The sequence below is a fragment of the Ylistrum balloti genome, unplaced genomic scaffold (genome assembly GCF_031769215.1).
Source record: "Ylistrum balloti isolate Yb309-2 unplaced genomic scaffold, AGI_CSIRO_Ybal_v1 Utg369904, whole genome shotgun sequence".
Taxonomy (NCBI): domain Eukaryota; kingdom Metazoa; phylum Mollusca; class Bivalvia; order Pectinida; family Pectinidae; genus Ylistrum; species Ylistrum balloti.
The window spans coordinates 143,633-164,323 of record NW_026782030.1 but is presented as its reverse complement, the minus strand read 5'-3'; the positions used below and the strand labels follow the sequence as shown (position 1 = coordinate 164,323).

The 20,691-nt window shown below is 37.3% G+C and overlaps 2 protein-coding genes across 2 annotated transcripts; one reads left to right on the top strand and one right to left on the bottom strand.

Annotated features, from left to right (window-relative positions):
* Nucleotides 1–4: 4 nt before the first annotated feature.
* LOC132546673 (polyubiquitin-C) lies at nucleotides 5–3,395 on the bottom strand. The gene is made up of 2 exons (XM_060210396.1): nucleotides 3,299–3,395; nucleotides 5–2,538 (listed from the first exon to the last, which is right to left on the bottom strand). Exon 2 carries the CDS (start codon nucleotides 2,532–2,534, stop codon nucleotides 477–479), a length of 2,058 nt encoding a protein of 685 aa, XP_060066379.1. The 5' UTR covers nucleotides 2,535–2,538; nucleotides 3,299–3,395; the 3' UTR covers nucleotides 5–476.
* A 7,656-nt stretch (nucleotides 3,396–11,051) lies between these two features.
* LOC132546670 (large ribosomal subunit protein uL24m-like) lies at nucleotides 11,052–19,573 on the top strand. The gene is made up of 6 exons (XM_060210392.1): nucleotides 11,052–11,109; nucleotides 13,891–14,155; nucleotides 16,292–16,387; nucleotides 16,856–16,965; nucleotides 18,142–18,287; nucleotides 18,715–19,573. Exons 2-6 carry the CDS (start codon nucleotides 13,892–13,894, stop codon nucleotides 18,855–18,857), a joined length of 759 nt encoding a protein of 252 aa, XP_060066375.1. The 5' UTR covers nucleotides 11,052–11,109; nucleotide 13,891; the 3' UTR covers nucleotides 18,858–19,573.
* Nucleotides 19,574–20,691: the final 1,118 nt, after the last annotated feature.

Sequence of the window (20,691 nt, the reverse complement as noted above, 5' to 3'; positions counted from 1 at the left end):
TAAATTCATTTCATTGCATTTAATAAGACAACATATAACATTTTAAACGTAGAAAGACGATGGTTCAAAGACCAGTATCACAGCATAAAAATCATTTGTTCTGATTAACATTATCAATAGCTATGTCAAGTGACAGGATTAATTTAAGCATAGTATGTGAACACAATTGACTACATGGTTTGGCAAAACTAGCTGGAAATGATTCACAGAAATGTTCCAACAATCCATGTATTGTTTAACATTTTATACTGCGATCGAAGTTAAAATTGTCAAATTAAAATTGAACTCCTTCTTTGTCCTGGATTTTAGCCTTCACATTCTGAATAATGCAGTCTGGCAAAAACTAGCTGGATATGTCCAAAAATGATTCACAGAAATTTCAAACATAACTTATTATTGCCATCGATATATAGCTAAACACTTTATACTGCGATTAAAGTTAAAATTGTCAAATTAAAATCTAATACAATTTAGATTTACTGTCCTCCCCTCAGTCGGAGTACAAGATGGAGTGTGGACTCCTTCTGGATGTTGTAATCGGAAAGTGTGCGGCCATCTTCCAGTTGTTTACCAGCAAAGATGAGACGTTGCTGGTCTGGGGGAATTCCCTCTTTGTCCTGGATTTTAGCCTTCACATTCTCAATAGAGTCTGATGGCTCAACCTCAAGAGTAATGGTTTTTCCTGTGAGGGTTTTCACAAAGATCTGCATACCTCCCCTCAATCGGAGTACAAGATGGAGTGTGGACTCCTTCTGGATGTTGTAATCGGAAAGTGTACGGCCATCTTCCAGCTGTTTACCAGCAAAGATGAGACGTTGCTGGTCTGGGGGAATTCCTTCTTTGTCCTGGATTTTAGCCTTCACATTCTCAATAGAGTCTGATGGCTCGACCTCAAGGGTAATGGTTTTTCCTGTGAGGGTTTTCACAAAGATCTGCATACCTCCCCTCAGTCGGAGTACAAGATGGAGTGTGGACTCCTTCTGGATGTTGTAATCGGAAAGTGTACGGCCATCTTCCAGCTGTTTACCAGCAAAGATGAGACGTTGCTGGTCTGGGGGAATTCCTTCTTTGTCCTGGATTTTAGCCTTCACATTCTCAATGGAGTCTGATGGCTCGACCTCAAGGGTAATGGTTTTTCCTGTGAGGGTTTTCACAAAGATCTGCATACCTCCCCTCAGTCGGAGTACAAGATGGAGTGTGGACTCCTTCTGGATGTTGTAATCGGAAAGTGTACGGCCATCTTCCAGCTGTTTACCAGCAAAGATGAGACGTTGCTGGTCTGGGGGAATTCCTTCTTTGTCCTGGATTTTAGCCTTCACATTCTCAATAGAGTCTGATGGCTCAACCTCAAGGGTAATGGTTTTTCCTGTGAGGGTTTTCACAAAGATCTGCATACCTCCCCTCAGTCGGAGTACAAGATGGAGTGTGGACTCCTTCTGGATGTTGTAATCGGAAAGTGTACGGCCATCTTCCAGCTGTTTACCAGCAAAGATGAGACGTTGCTGGTCTGGGGGAATTCCTTCTTTGTCCTGGATTTTAGCCTTCACATTTTCAATAGAGTCTGATGGCTCAACCTCAAGGGTAATGGTTTTTCCTGTGAGGGTTTTCACAAAGATCTGCATACCTCCCCTCAGTCGGAGTACAAGATGGAGTGTGGACTCCTTCTGGATGTTGTAATCGGAAAGTGTACGGCCATCTTCCAGCTGTTTACCAGCAAAGATGAGACGTTGCTGGTCTGGGGGAATTCCTTCTTTGTCCTGGATTTTAGCCTTCACATTTTCAATAGAGTCTGATGGCTCAACCTCAAGGGTAATGGTTTTTCCTGTGAGGGTTTTCACAAAGATCTGCATACCTCCCCTCAGTCGGAGTACAAGATGGAGTGTGGACTCCTTCTGGATGTTGTAATCGGAAAGTGTGCGGCCATCTTCCAGTTGTTTACCAGCAAAGATGAGACGTTGCTGGTCTGGGGGAATTCCTTCTTTGTCCTGGATTTTAGCTTTCACATTCTCAATAGAGTCTGATGGCTCAACCTCAAGGGTAATGGTTTTTCCTGTGAGGGTTTTCACAAAGATCTGCATACCTCCCCTCAGTCGGAGTACAAGATGGAGTGTGGACTCCTTCTGGATGTTGTAATCGGAAAGTGTACGGCCATCTTCCAGTTGTTTACCAGCAAAGATGAGACGTTGCTGGTCTGGGGGAATTCCCTCTTTGTCCTGGATTTTAGCCTTCACATTCTCAATGGAGTCTGATGGCTCAACCTCAAGGGTAATGGTTTTTCCTGTGAGGGTTTTCACAAAGATCTGCATACCTCCCCTCAGTCGGAGTACAAGATGGAGTGTGGACTCCTTCTGGATGTTGTAATCGGAAAGTGTGCGGCCATCTTCCAGTTGTTTACCAGCAAAGATGAGACGTTGCTGGTCTGGGGGAATTCCTTCTTTGTCCTGGATTTTAGCCTTCACATTCTCAATAGAGTCTGATGGCTCAACCTCAAGGGTAATGGTTTTTCCTGTGAGGGTTTTCACAAAGATCTGCATGGCTCTGAAAATAAAAAAAAAAATTAGTTATTAGATCAAGGATAGTCAAACTATTTGCTAAAACAAATAAAACTGAAGGACAGTATATAATACTCATCACTATATTTAAAATTGAACAACGCAGAATAAAAAATGTTATAACGGTATCCGTTGCAGAATAGTTATAGATAATATCGACAAAGGACAGAATATATACCGAACAACCCTTTGTGACCTCGCCTATCACCTGATTCGAGCATCCGGTTATGACGTCACAATACATAATTATATACAGATGAAATAACATTCCGCCATCTTGAAATAATGGAAAAAGCATTTATTTCTACGAGTACAACACCTAAATTGAACGAAATAACTGTCTTGAGAATCACATTTCACTTGCTGTCACGTAGGCCTAATGTTGATATACCAAACAAATCTATTCTAGAAACGTCTTTGTTTTCCTGGCGGCGGGAATCGCAACAAAACATTTGGCTTACCGCAAAATACTGAATAAATAAACTATTCATATTTACAAAAATCGTACATTTTCCAAGAGAACGAATCAATTTTCTTTGTTTTTCAACATAACAAAGATTAAATGGAGTCTAGACATTGATGTCAACGTCCGGGTCTGGATAATTTAAAGGATGAACCGACTCACAACAGTACATAACAGTAGGCACTAGCCTACCTTATATCCATTAGAAAGTTTACATGAACTAACAGATTGACTGAAAATATAATAGATATGTCTAATAACTATTCAAAATTTTAAATCTTACCTTTGTTCTGTGTTTAGATTTACTGATATTTCTTCTCTGGTCTCTATCGCTGTTGTTCACGGACTTACTACTGCGACGTTTGCTCCCTGGCAATATATACCCTATACATGTCATGTGACTATATCCAACGAATCACGGGACCGTTCGAGAAAAATCATCATTGTGCAAGAACAAACCTGACGGCTGATATCTAAAAATAGGTGTCACGTGTTACTTAATATAGGTATGATATCACATGATTTCGATAACAGTCCCCGTGCCGACGTAGCTGTTTACATAATATCCTAAAATCTATTTTTTAAATACGCCATGTCGCTATTTCAAACCGCTGACATGACACTTTTCTTATTAATGACATAGACCTAACTTGCATAATGCAGAGAATTTTATTTTCGATCGGTGTCGGTGTGATCAGATCTATGCTTCCAAAATAAATCTAGTTCTGGCACAGATTAAAGGATTACAGAAAGGAAACACTAAGCATAACAGGGTAAAATTATCGGTAAGATATCACACGCTCACACAAGACAACTAAATAGTTACGAATTTGGAATCCGTCGTAACTAGCCTAGCTATTTCTTGTTTATTTCGATTATTTTAAAATTTGCTACATAAATTTTCTTTCCGTGACATATTTCACGGATAGGATTGGGGAAAAAATAGTAATTAAGTCACAAAATGTACGACTGCCCTAGATCTAGGTCTGTGCTCATTATAATTGAACCATACTGATCTCCCCCGTGTGATTCTGTATCATGTGGCTTCCAATTTCGCCATACAAAACACGGGTCTTATCCTTGTGAATGTACAAACCGACTTTTGTGCACTCACTATTTATTGAATTGGCACCTCTCTATAGCTAATATCTCTTTGAGGAAATTGATCAGGGAATTAATATCGACCGTTTCTGTTGGCATTTGGCCATAGTCGCATTTTAAAACGTTTGACGCTGTATACAAAAACGATACATAAACTAAATTGAGGTTTTGCTTGTTTACTGTGTATATCAGCCCTGGAGCAATTAGGATCATTTTGAGGCGCAGTCCTTGTACCAACCAGCTGGTGGGGACCTCACTGAACAACATACGAGAGGCGTCAAACCACTGACCCCCTGAGACATGTCGAGGACAATCAAACTTGTTTGCCCACCCCCCCCCCCCCCCCCCCCAAACATCTTTTCAGTTTCAAAGTGTTTACTTGCTATGACATTGTACGTCTAGAATAGAGGAACAAATACGAAACATCGAGCTCATTATAACTTTATTTTTTCCATATTATATAATTTGAAATGGTTGTTATATGAGCATAATCGTATATTACGTTACATAAAATTATGATTAGGATTATATTTATAATGTTTTGTTACGATGCTATATAATGGAATGACGTCATGACACTTGGAGTGATAAGGAAGATTTACAATACAACTCATTCGTTCTTTCACTTTCGCTTCCCTGAGGGAGGTTGGGGTTGCGAACGTAAAATATTCAATATCGTGGTAACTACATCGTCAATAAAATATAGAAAAGTGGCTATGGTTAAGAAATACGATCTGTAGATATTTCCTGTTTTAAGGAAGAGGAAGAATTTATATGAAACTACATATTTTTTTTCTATTTGACAGACATGAAACATGATATTATGAATTCTATCTTACATTCAACGACTTAGAATAAGTCCGTGTTACAACTAAAAATATAACTCCTTGCACGATAGAATTTCATCAATTATTCACTTTTTTGTTGAAGAATATTATGTCACACTTCCACATATGATATAAATACAAACGTATACCACGCTCAGGTTTCAATGTATGTCTAAACATTCCATCCATATCTAATCCTGTAACAACGAGCAGAGCTACGTGCACGTGACGTGATAGCAGAGTCATATTCTAATGTGAAGGTCAATGAACATTTGCATGTTAACCCGTTGGGGAGTAACATCATTTCATCATGTAGTGTGTAGCAGCCAGAGACTGGTCGGCAAGATTGCACCACACCACACTGAAACGTAGGCAGGAGATTCCTTATTTCACAAGGGAGATTCCTAACATTATTGCCTTTCACTAGTAGGTTTGCAATGTCAATTTTCTTTTCGGAGATAATATTTGACAAGTATTTATTTGTCCACTCATTCATTAATTGTGTTTGTATTCTGTCAATCTTATTCAAGAGGGTTTGACCACTAACATTAGTCATTTGACCACTGACCAGTCCTCTCTGATATTTAAGTAGTGGTGTTACCACTATTTTTGGAATGAATATCTGCCATACTTTGTCTGGAAATAGACCATCATTGTCCGCTGGGGTCGTTACTGAAGAGAACCCTTCAAACAAAAGTACACCTTTAGGCACAATCAATACATCGTCTACAATATCATCATATGTCTCGTCTGACCGAGGTATCGTAGGAGGAATACCGAAATTGTCCACTCGTCTGTAATTATCTGGTGGAATCGGTGACCAGTACTGACCAATATCGGAAACTGTCGATTCCAGTGCACTGTTTAGTCTGTACAATTTCACAACATCGTCGATAGGTGTCGTAACAACGTAGAATTTCCCTCGAAACCGGTCAACCTGACGCCTGTCCACAATGTCAAGCAATCCTTGACCACAGTCGTGGTCACTCGCTGTGAAGTGAAGTCTTGATTCTGTCAAGCCATGAGTTGGTTTCCTGAAACTATTTTCCATACTGGCCTCGCACGCCGTAGTTTTAATACGCCTACCTAAGGACTCATATGTACGTACACAATACGTACGTAAGGGAATTCCCCCGTGTAGGCGATAATAGTACTGCATATGAGCAACAAGTCTAGGCTTGTGAACAGGAATTAGATTATACCTATCTTGTGTGTTGTAGCTAAAGACCCAGTAATTGTGTCATACCAAGCTTGGGAAGCGCAGTCAAAGGAAGCAAATTCAAAGTTCAAAATATTTTTTATTTAAATGTCAAGCACAAAATACACATTTTTTGCATTATTCCTTAAACGCAATACATCATAAAATGTGCCCAGTCAAAAATTTTAGCTTACTAGACACTTAACTACATATTGAAATATGACATAAACATTATAGCTACTGACACTTCCAGTAAGTACTTGCTTCATGAAAACCTTATAATAGTTTAAATAACTCGATGCCGAACTATATACAATGTAATGCAATATGGAAAATATGTTTTCTCTTCCTCCACATAAGACAAAGTTGGGTTGACAAAATTTTCTGAAGATTTGGCTCCAGAATCATATATCTGAATTGTTTAAACTTGTTAATAAATATCATTAAAATATTCACACAAATTAATTGCTTTATATGAAGTAATAGATCGAAGATCTTCATAATGTACATAATCCATTAAAAAAGAACATTATCCTCATTTTCTACATCAGAATTACATAATTTACATAATATATTGTAAAGAGAAATCACTGGTCGGGCGTGACTACACTTTTCCATAACAAGAGGCAAAGAACCACATCTGAAATTGAGTAAAGGTTTTAATTAACATTTAACATGAACACATTTAACATAATCATTGACGACTGGTTCAAACTTAAAAGTTCGGTATGTACATAGTTTGTGACAATTAAATTCATTGCAATCATCACACAGAGATATTTCCGGTGCCACCTTTTATTTTCTTCCTTAATTTAAGTTTTGTGCATTGATAGCCGGTGTGATACATTTGCATTTACGACATCGATTAAACTGTATCTGAGACTAGACCAAACACTAGAGTCTCAGGACTCTCTAATGTTACAGGACCACCAGTGAAGTAACTGCAATACCCTTGAATTATCACAGTTCCTAATACGTAGAAAGAATATTTAAAAATTCCTCTGTCAGTTGACTTACTTCACACGAGTTAAACCCATGTCGCCCCAAGAGCAGTATTGATTGCATTTCTAGCAGCTTCCAGGAAATATCTACAGGTCTTATGTTTTAGCCATAGTCATTTTTCTATATTTCAAATGCGACAGCTATGTAGTTTTTTTAGCGTGTATCTTGTTACAGTTATTAATTTCCTAATCAACTGGAGTAGGTCTAGAACAGAACAGAAAAATAATATGGGAGTACGGAGTTCACTTATGTACGGCAATGGGTGATCAGACTTATTGTGATGAATGGCAATTTAACTTACATTTGTTTTCGAGATGAAATTTTAAGACCAGTAAGTGGTGGTATGTCCATACATGGCGTTGACGCTATTTTCTCAGCAGAACTTTCCTATATCACATTAACGTGTTTGAAACGTTTTCAGGTAACACATGAGAAAACGTCAAAATCAACAGTCAAACGTGCAGGAGCCTTGAACGTTAAATGACGCATATGTAATAAATGGGCGGATAATTAGAGATGAGACGGTCAACACTACAAATCTGTTTAGCTCGCAAAAGATGGCCATATATAGCCGTCACTATGATGGGGTTAGATTTAAAACTGACCCCAGCGTCCTTTTACGAATAAAAATGAAACTAAATTTAAATTATGGCAACATTTTTATCCATGGCGACACCGGAGAATCATGTATGTTGGTGCAAACCATATACCATCAGAATTATGGACTTCAAAATTACCCGAACACAAACCGAATCTAGGTAGGCCTCAAACTCTTCGTTTCGGTTTCTGAAACCTCTTGAGTTAGGATAAAGCATTATCATTTTCTCTCAGTTTCCTCCAAGTAAACTGAAGTTTATTCACAGACAGAAGGACGGACGGAAGAAAGGCGGTTGCAAAATCTATAATTCTATACTGAAATACAAAGTTTGTTTGATCCCGTTTGTGAAGTCGTTTAGAAATACACAAAATAAGAATAAAAAACGATAAAATATATTTTACAAAGATGATATTTATTGAATAAGTATATCTTACATTCAAATACAAATAAACATGTAAGTAAATATTCTCAGTCCATTTTAACCGAATACCACTGACATTGTTCCGGGCTCTGGCTCGTCTCCTTAAATGAAAGGCAACCAACTTATTTCACATAGGATGCTCGCTCTAGAAAAATTCCTCTATCTCGTCTTTGGCAGTTAACCATTTGTAGCTTACAAAGTGTCGGTCCATGAAAGTATTGTTTTAAATTATTCTAGGTGTTTTCGTCATTTTGTTCAGCAAATATTTCCATGTTAGACAGTGAGAGATAGATAGAGAGCTTGAGCTTCAAGGCAGATATTGTACAAGTAGATGAGACGAAAGTCCAGGGCGGAGTATGCGGTCGTTTAGTTTGAAGAAGAATCGGCTTCAGCAGGTAACGGAGAAGGTGGCTGCTCAGGGTCGGCTATAACCGGAATAGGACTTGGAGGTGGTGGTGGTGGACATGGGTAGATTGGGTCATTGTCCTTGATCCAGCAAGTGCCTCTTACGTCTCTAGTGCAAATGGGGAAGGTGAATAAGATCTTCAGTCCACGTGGAGGTGGAGCAAGTCTCAGTCGATAGTACTTCTTACCACAAGGTACTTGAAGTGGTATACCTTCCATTTCTTCTTCGGTCATGTAAGGATGGATTTTTTGGTTTCCTACGACGTTTCAGACATTCCAGGAAAGCAAAACAGCCCATTATTGAAGTCTTTGAGAAATCGTGCGAATGTTTGTTGATATTCAGGATGTAAATTATGACGTCATACGTAGATACATAATATATTGTGACGTCACAAGCTATATTTTGATCTCGTTATGACATGATTTGATCTTTTGACGAAATGAAAAACAACGCTTTTCGAAGTCTTAAAGTTGTGAGGCTATAATATACTGTAACACGTCTTTAATAGACAAGCCGTCCATAGAACGACGGTATATATTGTCTAAACCCGAAGAATCACCTTTTTCTTTGTCTGTTGGGTTTTACTTTATTAAATATCTAACTACAGATATTGTTAGCCAACCTTTCGAGTATTTTCGTTTAGTGAAAAATCCGATTGGAATATATATATATAGCAGCTGTAATTACCAGATGGCACATTTAAGACATATTCAGAGTGTCCAATAGACATATAAATAGAAAATTGTTGAATAACTAGGCCTAGTGCATTGCTTTCCGGAACTTTATACACGTCATACTATTCTACTTCTACCTATCATTTCAACGTTTCCGATTATAATGTTGTTAAAGTGTAAATTTTCAAAATGAAAAAGGCTCTGGATTACAGACGTCGATCGACAAAATAAAGTCTTTTATTTAATCAGGGGTTGAAGTTTGTTGTTAAATAAAAAAAAAAACCTGTCTCAGAAAACGTTTCAAAACATCTTTGTAATCATGAAATTCATTTTCCGTCGGAGCGCTTCACCACCCTGATCTCTCCTAGGCTGCCCCAGACCCCCCGCCTGGACTTACATATTTCTGCTGGGCTAGCTACGCCCTTGATTATTAAGCTCTGGAACCGTCTACCAAAACTAGAATAATGAAGCGATCACCGCTACAGACGGTTCCATCACACTGAGAGGGGTGCAGGTCGCTCCCTCACGTCGCTAGAACACCGATATACGTCGGTGAGATGATACCCGGACACGGGAGGAGTCACAAAGACGGAAATCTTGTTAACCTATCAACCAAACTCATCTGTGATATCTCTCAAATTACAGCACATGTCCTTTACAATAACATGACATTAGTTCACAACACTCATTCGGAAGTTCGTATCAATACGCAGGAATCGAAGATGCAAGCTGTAGTTTATTGATATATATTTTTTTTTGATGGGGGGTGGGGGGGGGACATTTTTTTTTATCAAATACCTACTGTCGCCGCCAAAGGAAGGGAATTAACCCCAGTACATGTAACGTAAAAGTGCACAAAATGAATAGCTTATTGACCAACAAAGTATAAAATGTACTAATTTGGATAGTCTTAGTATTATAGTGTGACGACCGTTTCAAATATATATCTATTTATATAAATATAAATACATTTATATACATTTATGTAAGCACGCGTATACGTATGTCGTTGGTGAAAAAAGATATCCATGAAAAACAGCATATAACTGTATACTCGTAAGTATACGCGCAGACTTATAGAAATAACTTTAGGACTGTTTAGCAGCTGTACTACATTTACTTTATTACGGAACTATCTGTCGGACGCCCGAAAATTCCCTGGTATGCGTTACAATCATATTGTGTGTGGTACGAAAAATCCCGTTATTCCCAAATAGTATACACGTATATACGTATGGTATGATGTCAGTAATGGAATTTAAATTTCTATTTTCAGTTTCTGATAAATACCCTGTTCAGTGATGATACCTTATATATCCCCATCTTCGGTGATACTATAAACAGTATGATGCTTTTAATGTCTATACTTTGGTTATTGAACTTCTGGTCATAAGGAAAGATAGATCAGTCAAGGTTTCAGGTTTTAGCTTCATCACCGAATCACTTTTTGGGAGTTACTCCGTCACCTTTTGCTAACAATGGTGTTTACTTAATTACATACTTAATTATCATCCTCGATACTTCATGGGACAGTGAAGCCATGAAGTATTGAGGATTATTTTTATATATAACTCAATAGAAATTTACACTTCATGTAAAATATTCTTCTAAATATTCATTATGTTGAAAATGTTTAATACGAAACCGTGCTTAGTCGGTGTATACGGGGAAAATCCCATTTGAGTCTCCGCAATTTGATCAGTGCATTCTCGGCAGACCCCATCGACAAGGCCCTCATCGAACGGACCTTAAGACAAGGGAGATAATAAGGTATCATAATTCTATTTCCTGTAAACATCAAGGTGCTTTTGGTGATGGTTAAGTCAGCTGTACTATTTCAGACGGTATTTAAATCAGAATAACCCAGGTAAGCAATTTAGGTATGTTTAAGAATTGATTTTTATAATAAATATCTTTCAGTGGATTTAGCTAGACAATTGGCGTAGCTATTCATTACAATCTAATATATCAACATTGTATACATGTGCGTGTATCTGTCGCCGCGACATCAGTTCCGGAGCGTTATGAATTTCGGACCGGCCAAAGCTATATCACGAAGATTATTGACCTGCGTGACCTCAAAACCGGAAGATTTTAGTTGCTGTAACATATCCTGATGATCCAAAAATACAAAAAAGGAGAATAATGTGTTTAAGTCCATGCACCTTAAAATAGTATGCGTATATATTTCATTGGCAAATTTGTTTACTTGTTCATAATACACATTTTTACATGTCATTGATGTAATAAACCACCAATCAATCTTTGGAGTTTTATTGTCTGTGAAGTGAAAAGATCATAAACAATATGACACATCTCCTTGCATTTTTTTGGCCTCAGAAGTCCAAATATGCACATCTCATATTAATCCTTTTTGGGGTTCCTCCTTGGGACTGATTTATATCAGATGTTTAACGATGTCCCGGGTCTGACATTGGACATTGTCAAACATCTGATGTAAATCGGTCCTAAGGAAGAATCCCAGAAGGGATTAATCTTATTTTGGAAGAGTGATGATTTTTTAATTATCACTTTTTAAGACTCATTTCTAATTTGAAATAATATTATAGACCGACAGATGAAAATAAAACTTTATTTAAATAGTTTGTTATACAGAAAGGAAGTTTTTCAAGAAGTATGGCTCATTTGAGAAAAAAAAGACCAAACAGTAAAAACTTGAATCTAGCCCTTTAGCATGGATACACACAAAAAACAGATATGCATTGTCACACCATTTAGTGATGTCATCAGAAACAGATATGCAGTCATTTAAGGAGAGTGAATTTGAGGTTGTATTTGTGGAGATCTCTTAAGAAAAATACTGGCATTTCGTTGGATTTTAAAAAAAAATATTACAGTATGAGCAAATTGAGCAGTTGATATACATATCTATGATAATATATGTATATTGCAGTATGGCACAAGGTACTAGCTGAAATAAATGCTACCACACTGCCGTTTTAAATGGTAATCTATGGTGTAACAGGCACATTGCTGAATGCCACTTTGGAGTCATCAAGTCATGTTGAAATGATTATAACTACAGCACTAAAATAGAAAATATAATCATGCTAAAATATTAGCCACAATATACTATTTTGGCTTCAGAGATCTTCTATTTACCTCAAACTGTCATGGTTGAGCATCAGACTGGTAAGTCATAGGTCCCAGGTTCAAATCCTAGCAGAGGCATTAAAATAAATATCAATATATATATGTATTGGTGCCCATGTACTTTCACAATTAAGCATCACTTTTACCCCAAGAAACTCACTAGCTAGTGATTTCCTACAGGAAGATTATATAACCCTAGTAACTATGTATACCAATGTAACAGAGGTCATTATTTATTTTAATGCCCCCGCTAGGAATCGAACCTGGGACCCCTGGTGTACTAGTCTGACGCTCAACCAATCAAGCTAAAGAGAAGTTCTCTCTAGCCAAGTGGTATATTGCGGCTAGTATTTTACCAGGGTTACATACTCCCCCTCCAGGAAATAACTCTTCCTCGAGTTTCCAGGGGTTACAGCGATGCTGGTGGGGCATGGCTAAGTACTATTCCCGGGTCCCTACATGGGCGCCAATGTAACAGAGGTCATTTTTTATTTCAATACCTCCGCTAGGAATCGAACCCGGGACCCCTGGCGTACTAGTCTGACGCTCAACCAATCGAGCTAAAGAGAAGTTCTCTCTAGCCGAGTGGTATATTGCGGCTAGTATTTTACCAGGGTTACATACTCCCCCTCCAGGAAATAACTTGTCCTCGAGTTTCCAGGGGTTACAGCGATGGTTGTTGTTGGGCATGGCTAAGTACTATTCCCGGGTCCCTACATGGGCGCCAATGTAACAGAGGTCATTATTTATTTTAATGCCTCCGCTAGGAATCGAACCCGTGACCCCTGGTGTACTAGTCTGACGCTCAACCAATCGAGCTAAAGAGAAGTTCTCTCTAGCCAAGTGGTATATTGCGGCTAGTATTTTACCAGGGTTACACCAATCTTAGCTTTGGTTCAATCAAATGAGTCTAAGATTAGTAATAAGCCAGAGGTACCAGGTTTGAATCCTAGAATCTCCTCTATCCGTGTAACAATCAGATTAAAACTATGTAATGAAATGAAACTTTCCTTAAACAAATTATTGTATATATTTTAACTTGGTATAAAACTGATGGCAGATGGTACATAATCATGGACATTGTACATGTACACATGTATGACTAGGCAAGTTTGCTGGACTTTAGTCTCTTGATCATGACTTTACCAAAGAGAAGGAATTGGATTCATTACATTTGAATAGGTCGAGGGAAAATGAGGACAATTATAAACTCTTTTGAGTTTTTCTTTAATTTTCTGTGATCTGCTCTTTATAATTATATTCCCTCTGTGATAGGTATAAAACAAGGGTATTGCTGATTACGCAAATGAAAAACCAGTTTTTTTATTAATGCACAAGTACATCTGTATCCATGTCAATGATGTTCCTTTTTTTTTATTCGTGTATCAGTCCATCAGCTTTGAATTAAATTATCAAATTCTTTGTTGACATGTGGTAGTAACATTAAAAGAGGGTGAATTTATGTAGGAATGATTTTGCTTACTTTATCAACAGGAAAATCTTTGTCATTATTCCATTTCCATCATTGTTTCAGAATGAGACTTACAGTCGTTCTGCTAAAGGATAGCAGTAAGTATGTGAAGCGTTATTTAGGGAGAATAATGCAAGATTCCCTAAGCAACAAAACATGGAAGCCACATACTGGATGGGTTAATGTTCCTAAAGAAGTAAAAAGTTCGAAATGGTATTATTCTGAGTTTCCTGTATGGACTGAACAAGCAAGAATGGTATACCAGCGAAAGACGAGGACACCCCCAATTCAACCCATTAAACAGTGGAATATATTTATGGATGATTTGGTGAGTTAAAGTCCCAAAAATATACATATGCACCTATGATGTTGTCAAATCTGTTGTTATACTGAACAAAATAAGTTAAGGATCATAAACTTGAAACAGTGCAGTTTTACATACAAATAATAATATGATTATATTTTAAATTTTAATGACAGACATTCATTTTAGTCTTTAATTACACAAAACAAATTCATTTGTGGTAATTGCTACCAAGAGCAGATAACCCTGAAACAGCACCCTTGAAATCAAAGTTAAAGGAAGTATTAATCATGTACATTGTGGATGTCTTCAAACTGCAATTGGCAGTTTACTGTCCGTTGACATCAATAACTGCCCTGCAACGTCTGCACATGCTCCTTTTCCTCGTCGGTGGCTGAAATTTCCTCTTGCAGAGCAATCACATTTGGCGGTTCTGTGGCGGATTAGGTCGAGCTGAAACCCGGCGTTGCAAGGTGTCCCAAGCATGCTCGATGGGTTCAGATCCGACTTGGCCAGTCCATGCGAACGATTGCTTCACGTTGAAGATAGTCGTTGACCACACGAGCACGGTGAGGACGAGCATTATCATCCATCAGAATAAAATCATGGCCAACAACTCCTGCAATGGGCCTTACTATAGGGTGTAAATAGAATGTTAAAGATCCATTGTCTATGATGTAGAGGTCTGTATGGAAGTCAACACTGTCCCTGCAAACCATCACTGACCCACCACCAAAGCGATCATGCTGGACAACACAGCAGTCTGCATAGTGCTCTCCTTGGGTTCTCCATACCCTCCTCCTACCGTCATGGAAGTCAACACAAAACCTAGACTCATCTGTGAACATAACATTTCTCCAATGACGTAATTGCCAATTCAAATGATGAGTGGCCCATTGATGTCTGGATTGTCGATGACCTCTGGATAAAATTCAATTTTTTGGATATAATTGTCTGGGATGAAATCCTTAGATTTGTAGCAAAACTAATTCAAGACAGGAGCACTTAACTCGTGCCGTGATGCAAATATTACAGCGTTGATTAATATATATAGCTTTCACGCTTGAGAAACATGAAGCTGTGCCGCTACATTTCGTTGAGTTTGACCAGCTTGAAGGAGCCCTATAGCTCGCGCGGCTTCCATATCATTTAAATGTCTTCGCATGATTAGTTTTTCAAGTTTTCGTTACAAATTGATTAAATGTTTCCAAATTCAACTTTTTTTAGCTTAGAAGTAACAGAATCAAAACCTGCAAGATTCCTCTGTAGTAATAGACCAGTCAGTTTACACCACCATAGTTAACTAGAGCGGAACGGCAAGACCTTCAGATGCACGTGCTTTCACCTTTGACATGACTTTAGGTACATATGGGAGAAACTACGAGTGCAATTACCGGCAATACATGATTTGAATTTTTGAAGATATTATGGTCACAATTTATGATCCTTAACTTATTTTGTCCAGTATATTTGAAGCATTGACTTAAAATATGATGTACATTGTGGATGTCTTCCTGGTTTCACTGTTGACTAAAACTGCTGTTTGCTAATTAAGAACTTTTGAAATTCTGACATCACATTTCTGATAATAGAAAAGAAATCGTGTTTCCTGCAGAGCATTCATCTTGGTCTATAAAATGAAGAGAAATAGAATGGAGTTTTTCATTCATGTTGCAAAGTGTCACCAACTCACTGATTTTGTCAGATCAAACATGGTCATATCATGATTTGCTTAAATCCAGAAAAATAATTCAATATTTTGGATATAACAAAGTTGAAATAATGTTAACTTTATGATATTATTAATAATTAACCTTTTTTGGGTCTTTCTACATTGATGGCCATTTAAAACACCCATTATCCATCATAGATTTTGAAGATATTAACCTTAAATATTATTTTACAAAAGGTCAGCACACTAATATATTTGAGCTGTATTGGAAAAAAATGTGAGTTTAATATTAGAAATAAGACATCTAAGATCTCTTGCTCTGTGGTAAGTTTAACCATCCATTTGACAAAGAGGTGTGATATTTGGCAAATGCCTTTATGAATATTCACAAGACTCTTGTTGGTCTTTGTATCTCAGATCTATATCTTATGTCTAATTGTTGGTATCAGCTTATATCAATATTTATATATGAATGTTATAATTCACAGGTGGAAGTTCTGGTGGGTAAGGACAAAGGGAAACAAGGACATGTGATAAAAATTATTAAGGAAAGGAACTGGTGTTTTGTACGAGGCTTACATGTGGTAACTATGCATTCCTTGTTGCTACTATTTGATATGTATGTTAAATACCCTATGATGTTGCTGTTGTCTTCTTTGCAGTATGTCCCTGCAGTATGTTGAAGTTGTATTTAGGGTTGTCTTGCAAGTAACAAGATTCCTTAGAGAATGTTGACCACCTACAGCTTATCATGTATCTGTCAACACATAGGATTTTAGCTCACCTTATCCTAAGGACAGATGAGCTTATGCCATCTGTTGTCCATCTGTCTATTTTTAGAATGTCCTTATTTTGCCAGAATTCTTGTGGCTTCAATACTTAAATGGTTGGGATTAAAGTTTATGCAGTTGAGCATTTTTTACTGCTCATCAGTCAAGGTTGACCCACATATTATATAGCTAAGATCACTTCTAGACCATTCCTTTATCCATCATGAGGCCTTCTTCTCAAATAAGATTTATACATTTAGATTTTATTTTTTTATTTTCCAGGAGCACAAATATGAACCAGGCGATTCAACAACTCACCCCGGGACATGTGAATGTAAAGAGAAACCCCTCCTGGTGACCACAGAAGTGGCTTTAGTTGACCCCTCCGATAGGTGAGACATTACACCACCAATAACTTACAGAATTAATTAAGACCCATTTGAAATAAAAGTATCCGCTATATTTCAAAGCTATATGGATCAAAAAGTTATTATTAATGACTTTTAATATTTACTGTTTCTTAATCATGATATTGACGGACAGATCCAGATTGCAAAAAGTAGAAATCTGTCTGTTTAATCAAAAGATCAATATGATGACATCTATAGAAATGAACCATGATTCAATGAAAAATAAGCATAGGTCTAAATCATTATACCAGTATCTTTTATCAGGAAGGTGTTTTTAGTCATTGTTAATTCACAGTGTTATCCCAGGCGGAAAAAGGGGAAATTTGATAGTTCTTTGAAATGCTTTCTCCTGAGGAAATGATCGATTTTGCTCGAATTTGGTCTAAATCTTCCCTGGGTGAAGGGAAATCAATTTCATATAACGATGGGTCTAGGCTCATTGGGCCCAATATGGGAAAAAGAGCAAATCCTACTTCTCCTGTAGGAATGCATGAATTTGGGTCTAAAATATTCATTGTTGAAGGGGAAACAGTATTGTATAACAGTGGATCTCTGCCCCCTTGAGAGTGAAGGAGAGGCCCGTTGGGGAAATAGAATAAATTCATTAAAATCTGTCTTCTGTAGGAATAGGAGGATTCTATTTCAATTTGTACAATTTATTTTTGCCGACCCCCAATGGCAGAGGGCTGATACCAAATAGGGAAATAGATATACATTTATAGGATTTCTTTTCCTTTAGTTTAGGTGAAGAAATTTCAACCAAACAAAGCCTGATGTATGACACAGGCTCCATCATATTTTTGTTATCAGAGTTTAAGCCATAATATTGTATCTTTTGTCCATAAACTTTGTTTTCTATAAAGTGGTACTACTGGTAGTTTTTAATGTGGATTTTGATAAAATTTGGTCAGAGCATCATTGGATGAATGGGAATCAATTGTGTATAGGGAGGTATGGGGTTCAATAGGGGAAATAGAGCAAACACTTTAAAATCTTACTCTTCTTGTAGGAATAATTGATTTTGCCCAAACGAGGTGGGAGGGGCGGTGCCCAAGAGGGGAAAAGGTTTAAATCATTTAGGTAAGATAAAGGAATTTCAACTAAACCAAGAGAGTATTACAAGCCATAATGGTCTCTTTTTTCCATTTCAATTTTCAGAAAACCAACAGAATTTGAATGGCGGTTCACAGAGGAAGGAGAAAAGGTGCGAGTATCGAAAAGAACGGGTAGAATCATTCCCATTCCCCTGGATGAACAAGATATTCTTGTACTTGAAAGAGGTGCTCGGAAAAGCAACTATAAAAGTAAGTAAACTTATGGGACAAGAATTTGTCTGTCAGTCATCTTATTGTGAAACGAGTTTTGACGTATACTTGGACAAGTGTTCTGGGCTACCTCGAGCAGTACCTAGTGTCATACTAGGGACACCCAATAACAAGAGATTTACCAGAGATTTTGACTTATAAAATTTGGATCTTGGCCAAAAGAATACCATAATAACCATTATCTCATGTGGGATTATATCATGATAAAGTGTTTTCATTACTTAATATTTATAGTGAAAATTTGGTACATGAAATTTTTTTTTGATTAGCGGGATAAAATAAAATCTGATATTATAAAAAGTCAGCTCTTCTGTAGAAAGAAAGTGAAGAAATTAATAAGGGTACATAATTATCTACATGAGACAAGTATTTGCATGCCAGTCATATTTTTGTTGATCTTTTTCAGAGGGTAATAGAGATACAGCTGAATCAGATGTTGTTGAGATAACATTTGAACCAAAACTGGTCTCATTTGAACAAGACATTATGGAATCTATGGGTATCAAGGACGAACAGAATCCAAATGAACCACAGACTTATTGGTATTAGAAAATCCTCTGTTAAATGAATACCCAGGAAAGATGCCATCAGACTTATTGGTATTAGAAAATCTTCTATTAAATGAATACCCAGGAAAGATGCCATCAGACTTATCGGTATTAGAAAATCCTCTGTTAAATGAATACCCAGGAAAGATGCCATCAGACTTTTCAGTATTAGAAAATCTTCTATTAAATGAATACCCAGGAAAGATGCCATCAGACTTATCGGTATTAGAAAATCCTCTGTTAAATGAATACCCAGGAAAGATGCCATCAGACTTTTCAGTATTAGAAAATCTTCTATTAAATGAATACCCAGGAAAGATGCCATCAGACTTATCGGTATTAGAAAATCCTCTGTTAAATGAATACCCAGGAAAGATGCCATCAGACTTTTCAGTATTAGAAAATCCTGTTGAATGAATACCTGGGAAAAGTGCCCTCAGACTTAGTCAGTCTGACACTAGATATCTGTTCAGCAGAGTAATTTACTAAGGTGTGTATAACATGTTCAGTGCTGGAAGATACACTACTAGCTAACTCAATCTCTTTCAGATTTTGAAGGATTGTACTTCTTTTAGAGTCATGAAAGGCTGAGGAGATATGTCTGTTTAAGTCATGAACATTAAATGGACTTCACTTATGTGTGAGAGTGCTAATTTGTGATATGTAAATGATGTATGAGAATATTTGTAAAGAAGAAAATAAAAAATTCATCAAGTATTGAAATGTGTCGCTTTTGTGATCTTTATGCAAGGTAACATTAGTTGAATTGTTAACTATATTTTCAAACTGTTAAAAACTTTTGGTGTTTTGAGCAGTGAAGAAATTCAAAATCATCATTTTGAATTTTTTTTTTTCTTATGAACTTTTTATTTTGAATATCAGGTAATGTTTATTTCTGGCCAAATCACTCCATGATGAATAGCCAGGGTGATTTATTTATTGTTTCTGAAACTGAACTGGAGGTCTGAAATCTATACATCAAGCAGTGGCTGAGATATGCTCCAGGCCTGAAATCTATACATCAAACAGTGGCCGAGATATGCTTCAGGTCTGAAATCTATACATCAAACAGTGGCCGAGATATGCTTCAGGTCTGAAATCTATACATCAAGCAGTGGCCGAGATATGCTTCAGGTCTGAAATCTATACATCAAGCAGTGGCTGAGATATGCTTAAGGTCTGAAATCTATACATCAAGCAGTGGCCGAGATATGCTTCAGGTCTGAAATCTATACATCAAGCAGTGGCTGAGATATGCTCCAGGTCTGAAATCTATACATCAAGCAGTGGCCGAGATATGCTCCAGGTCTGAAATCTATACATCAAGCATTGGCCGAGATATGCTCCAGGTCTCAAATCTATACATCAAGCAGTGGCCGAGATATGCTTCAGGTCTGAAATCTATACATCAAGCAGTGGCTGAGATATGCTTAAGGTCTGAAATCTATACATCAAGCAGTGGCCGAGATATGCTCCAGGTCTGAAATCTATACATCAAGCATTGGCCGAGATATGCTCCAGGTCTCAAATCTATACATCAAGCAGTGGCCGAGATGTGCTCCAGGTCTCAAATCTATACATCAAGCAGTGGCTGAGATATGCTCCAGGTCTGAAATCTATACATCAAGCAGTGGCTGAGATGTGTTTCAGGTCTGAAATCTATACATCAAGCAGTGGCTGAGATATGCTCCAGAAATATTGTGTGGCAGACGGATCACCATTTACTCCAAACATACTCACAGAAGCAGATTGAAAAGAAAAAAATTGACCTTTATCCACTTTAAGAAAGACAAGAGATTTGAAAGTTGATTCTCATGAATGCACTAGTGAGTGAT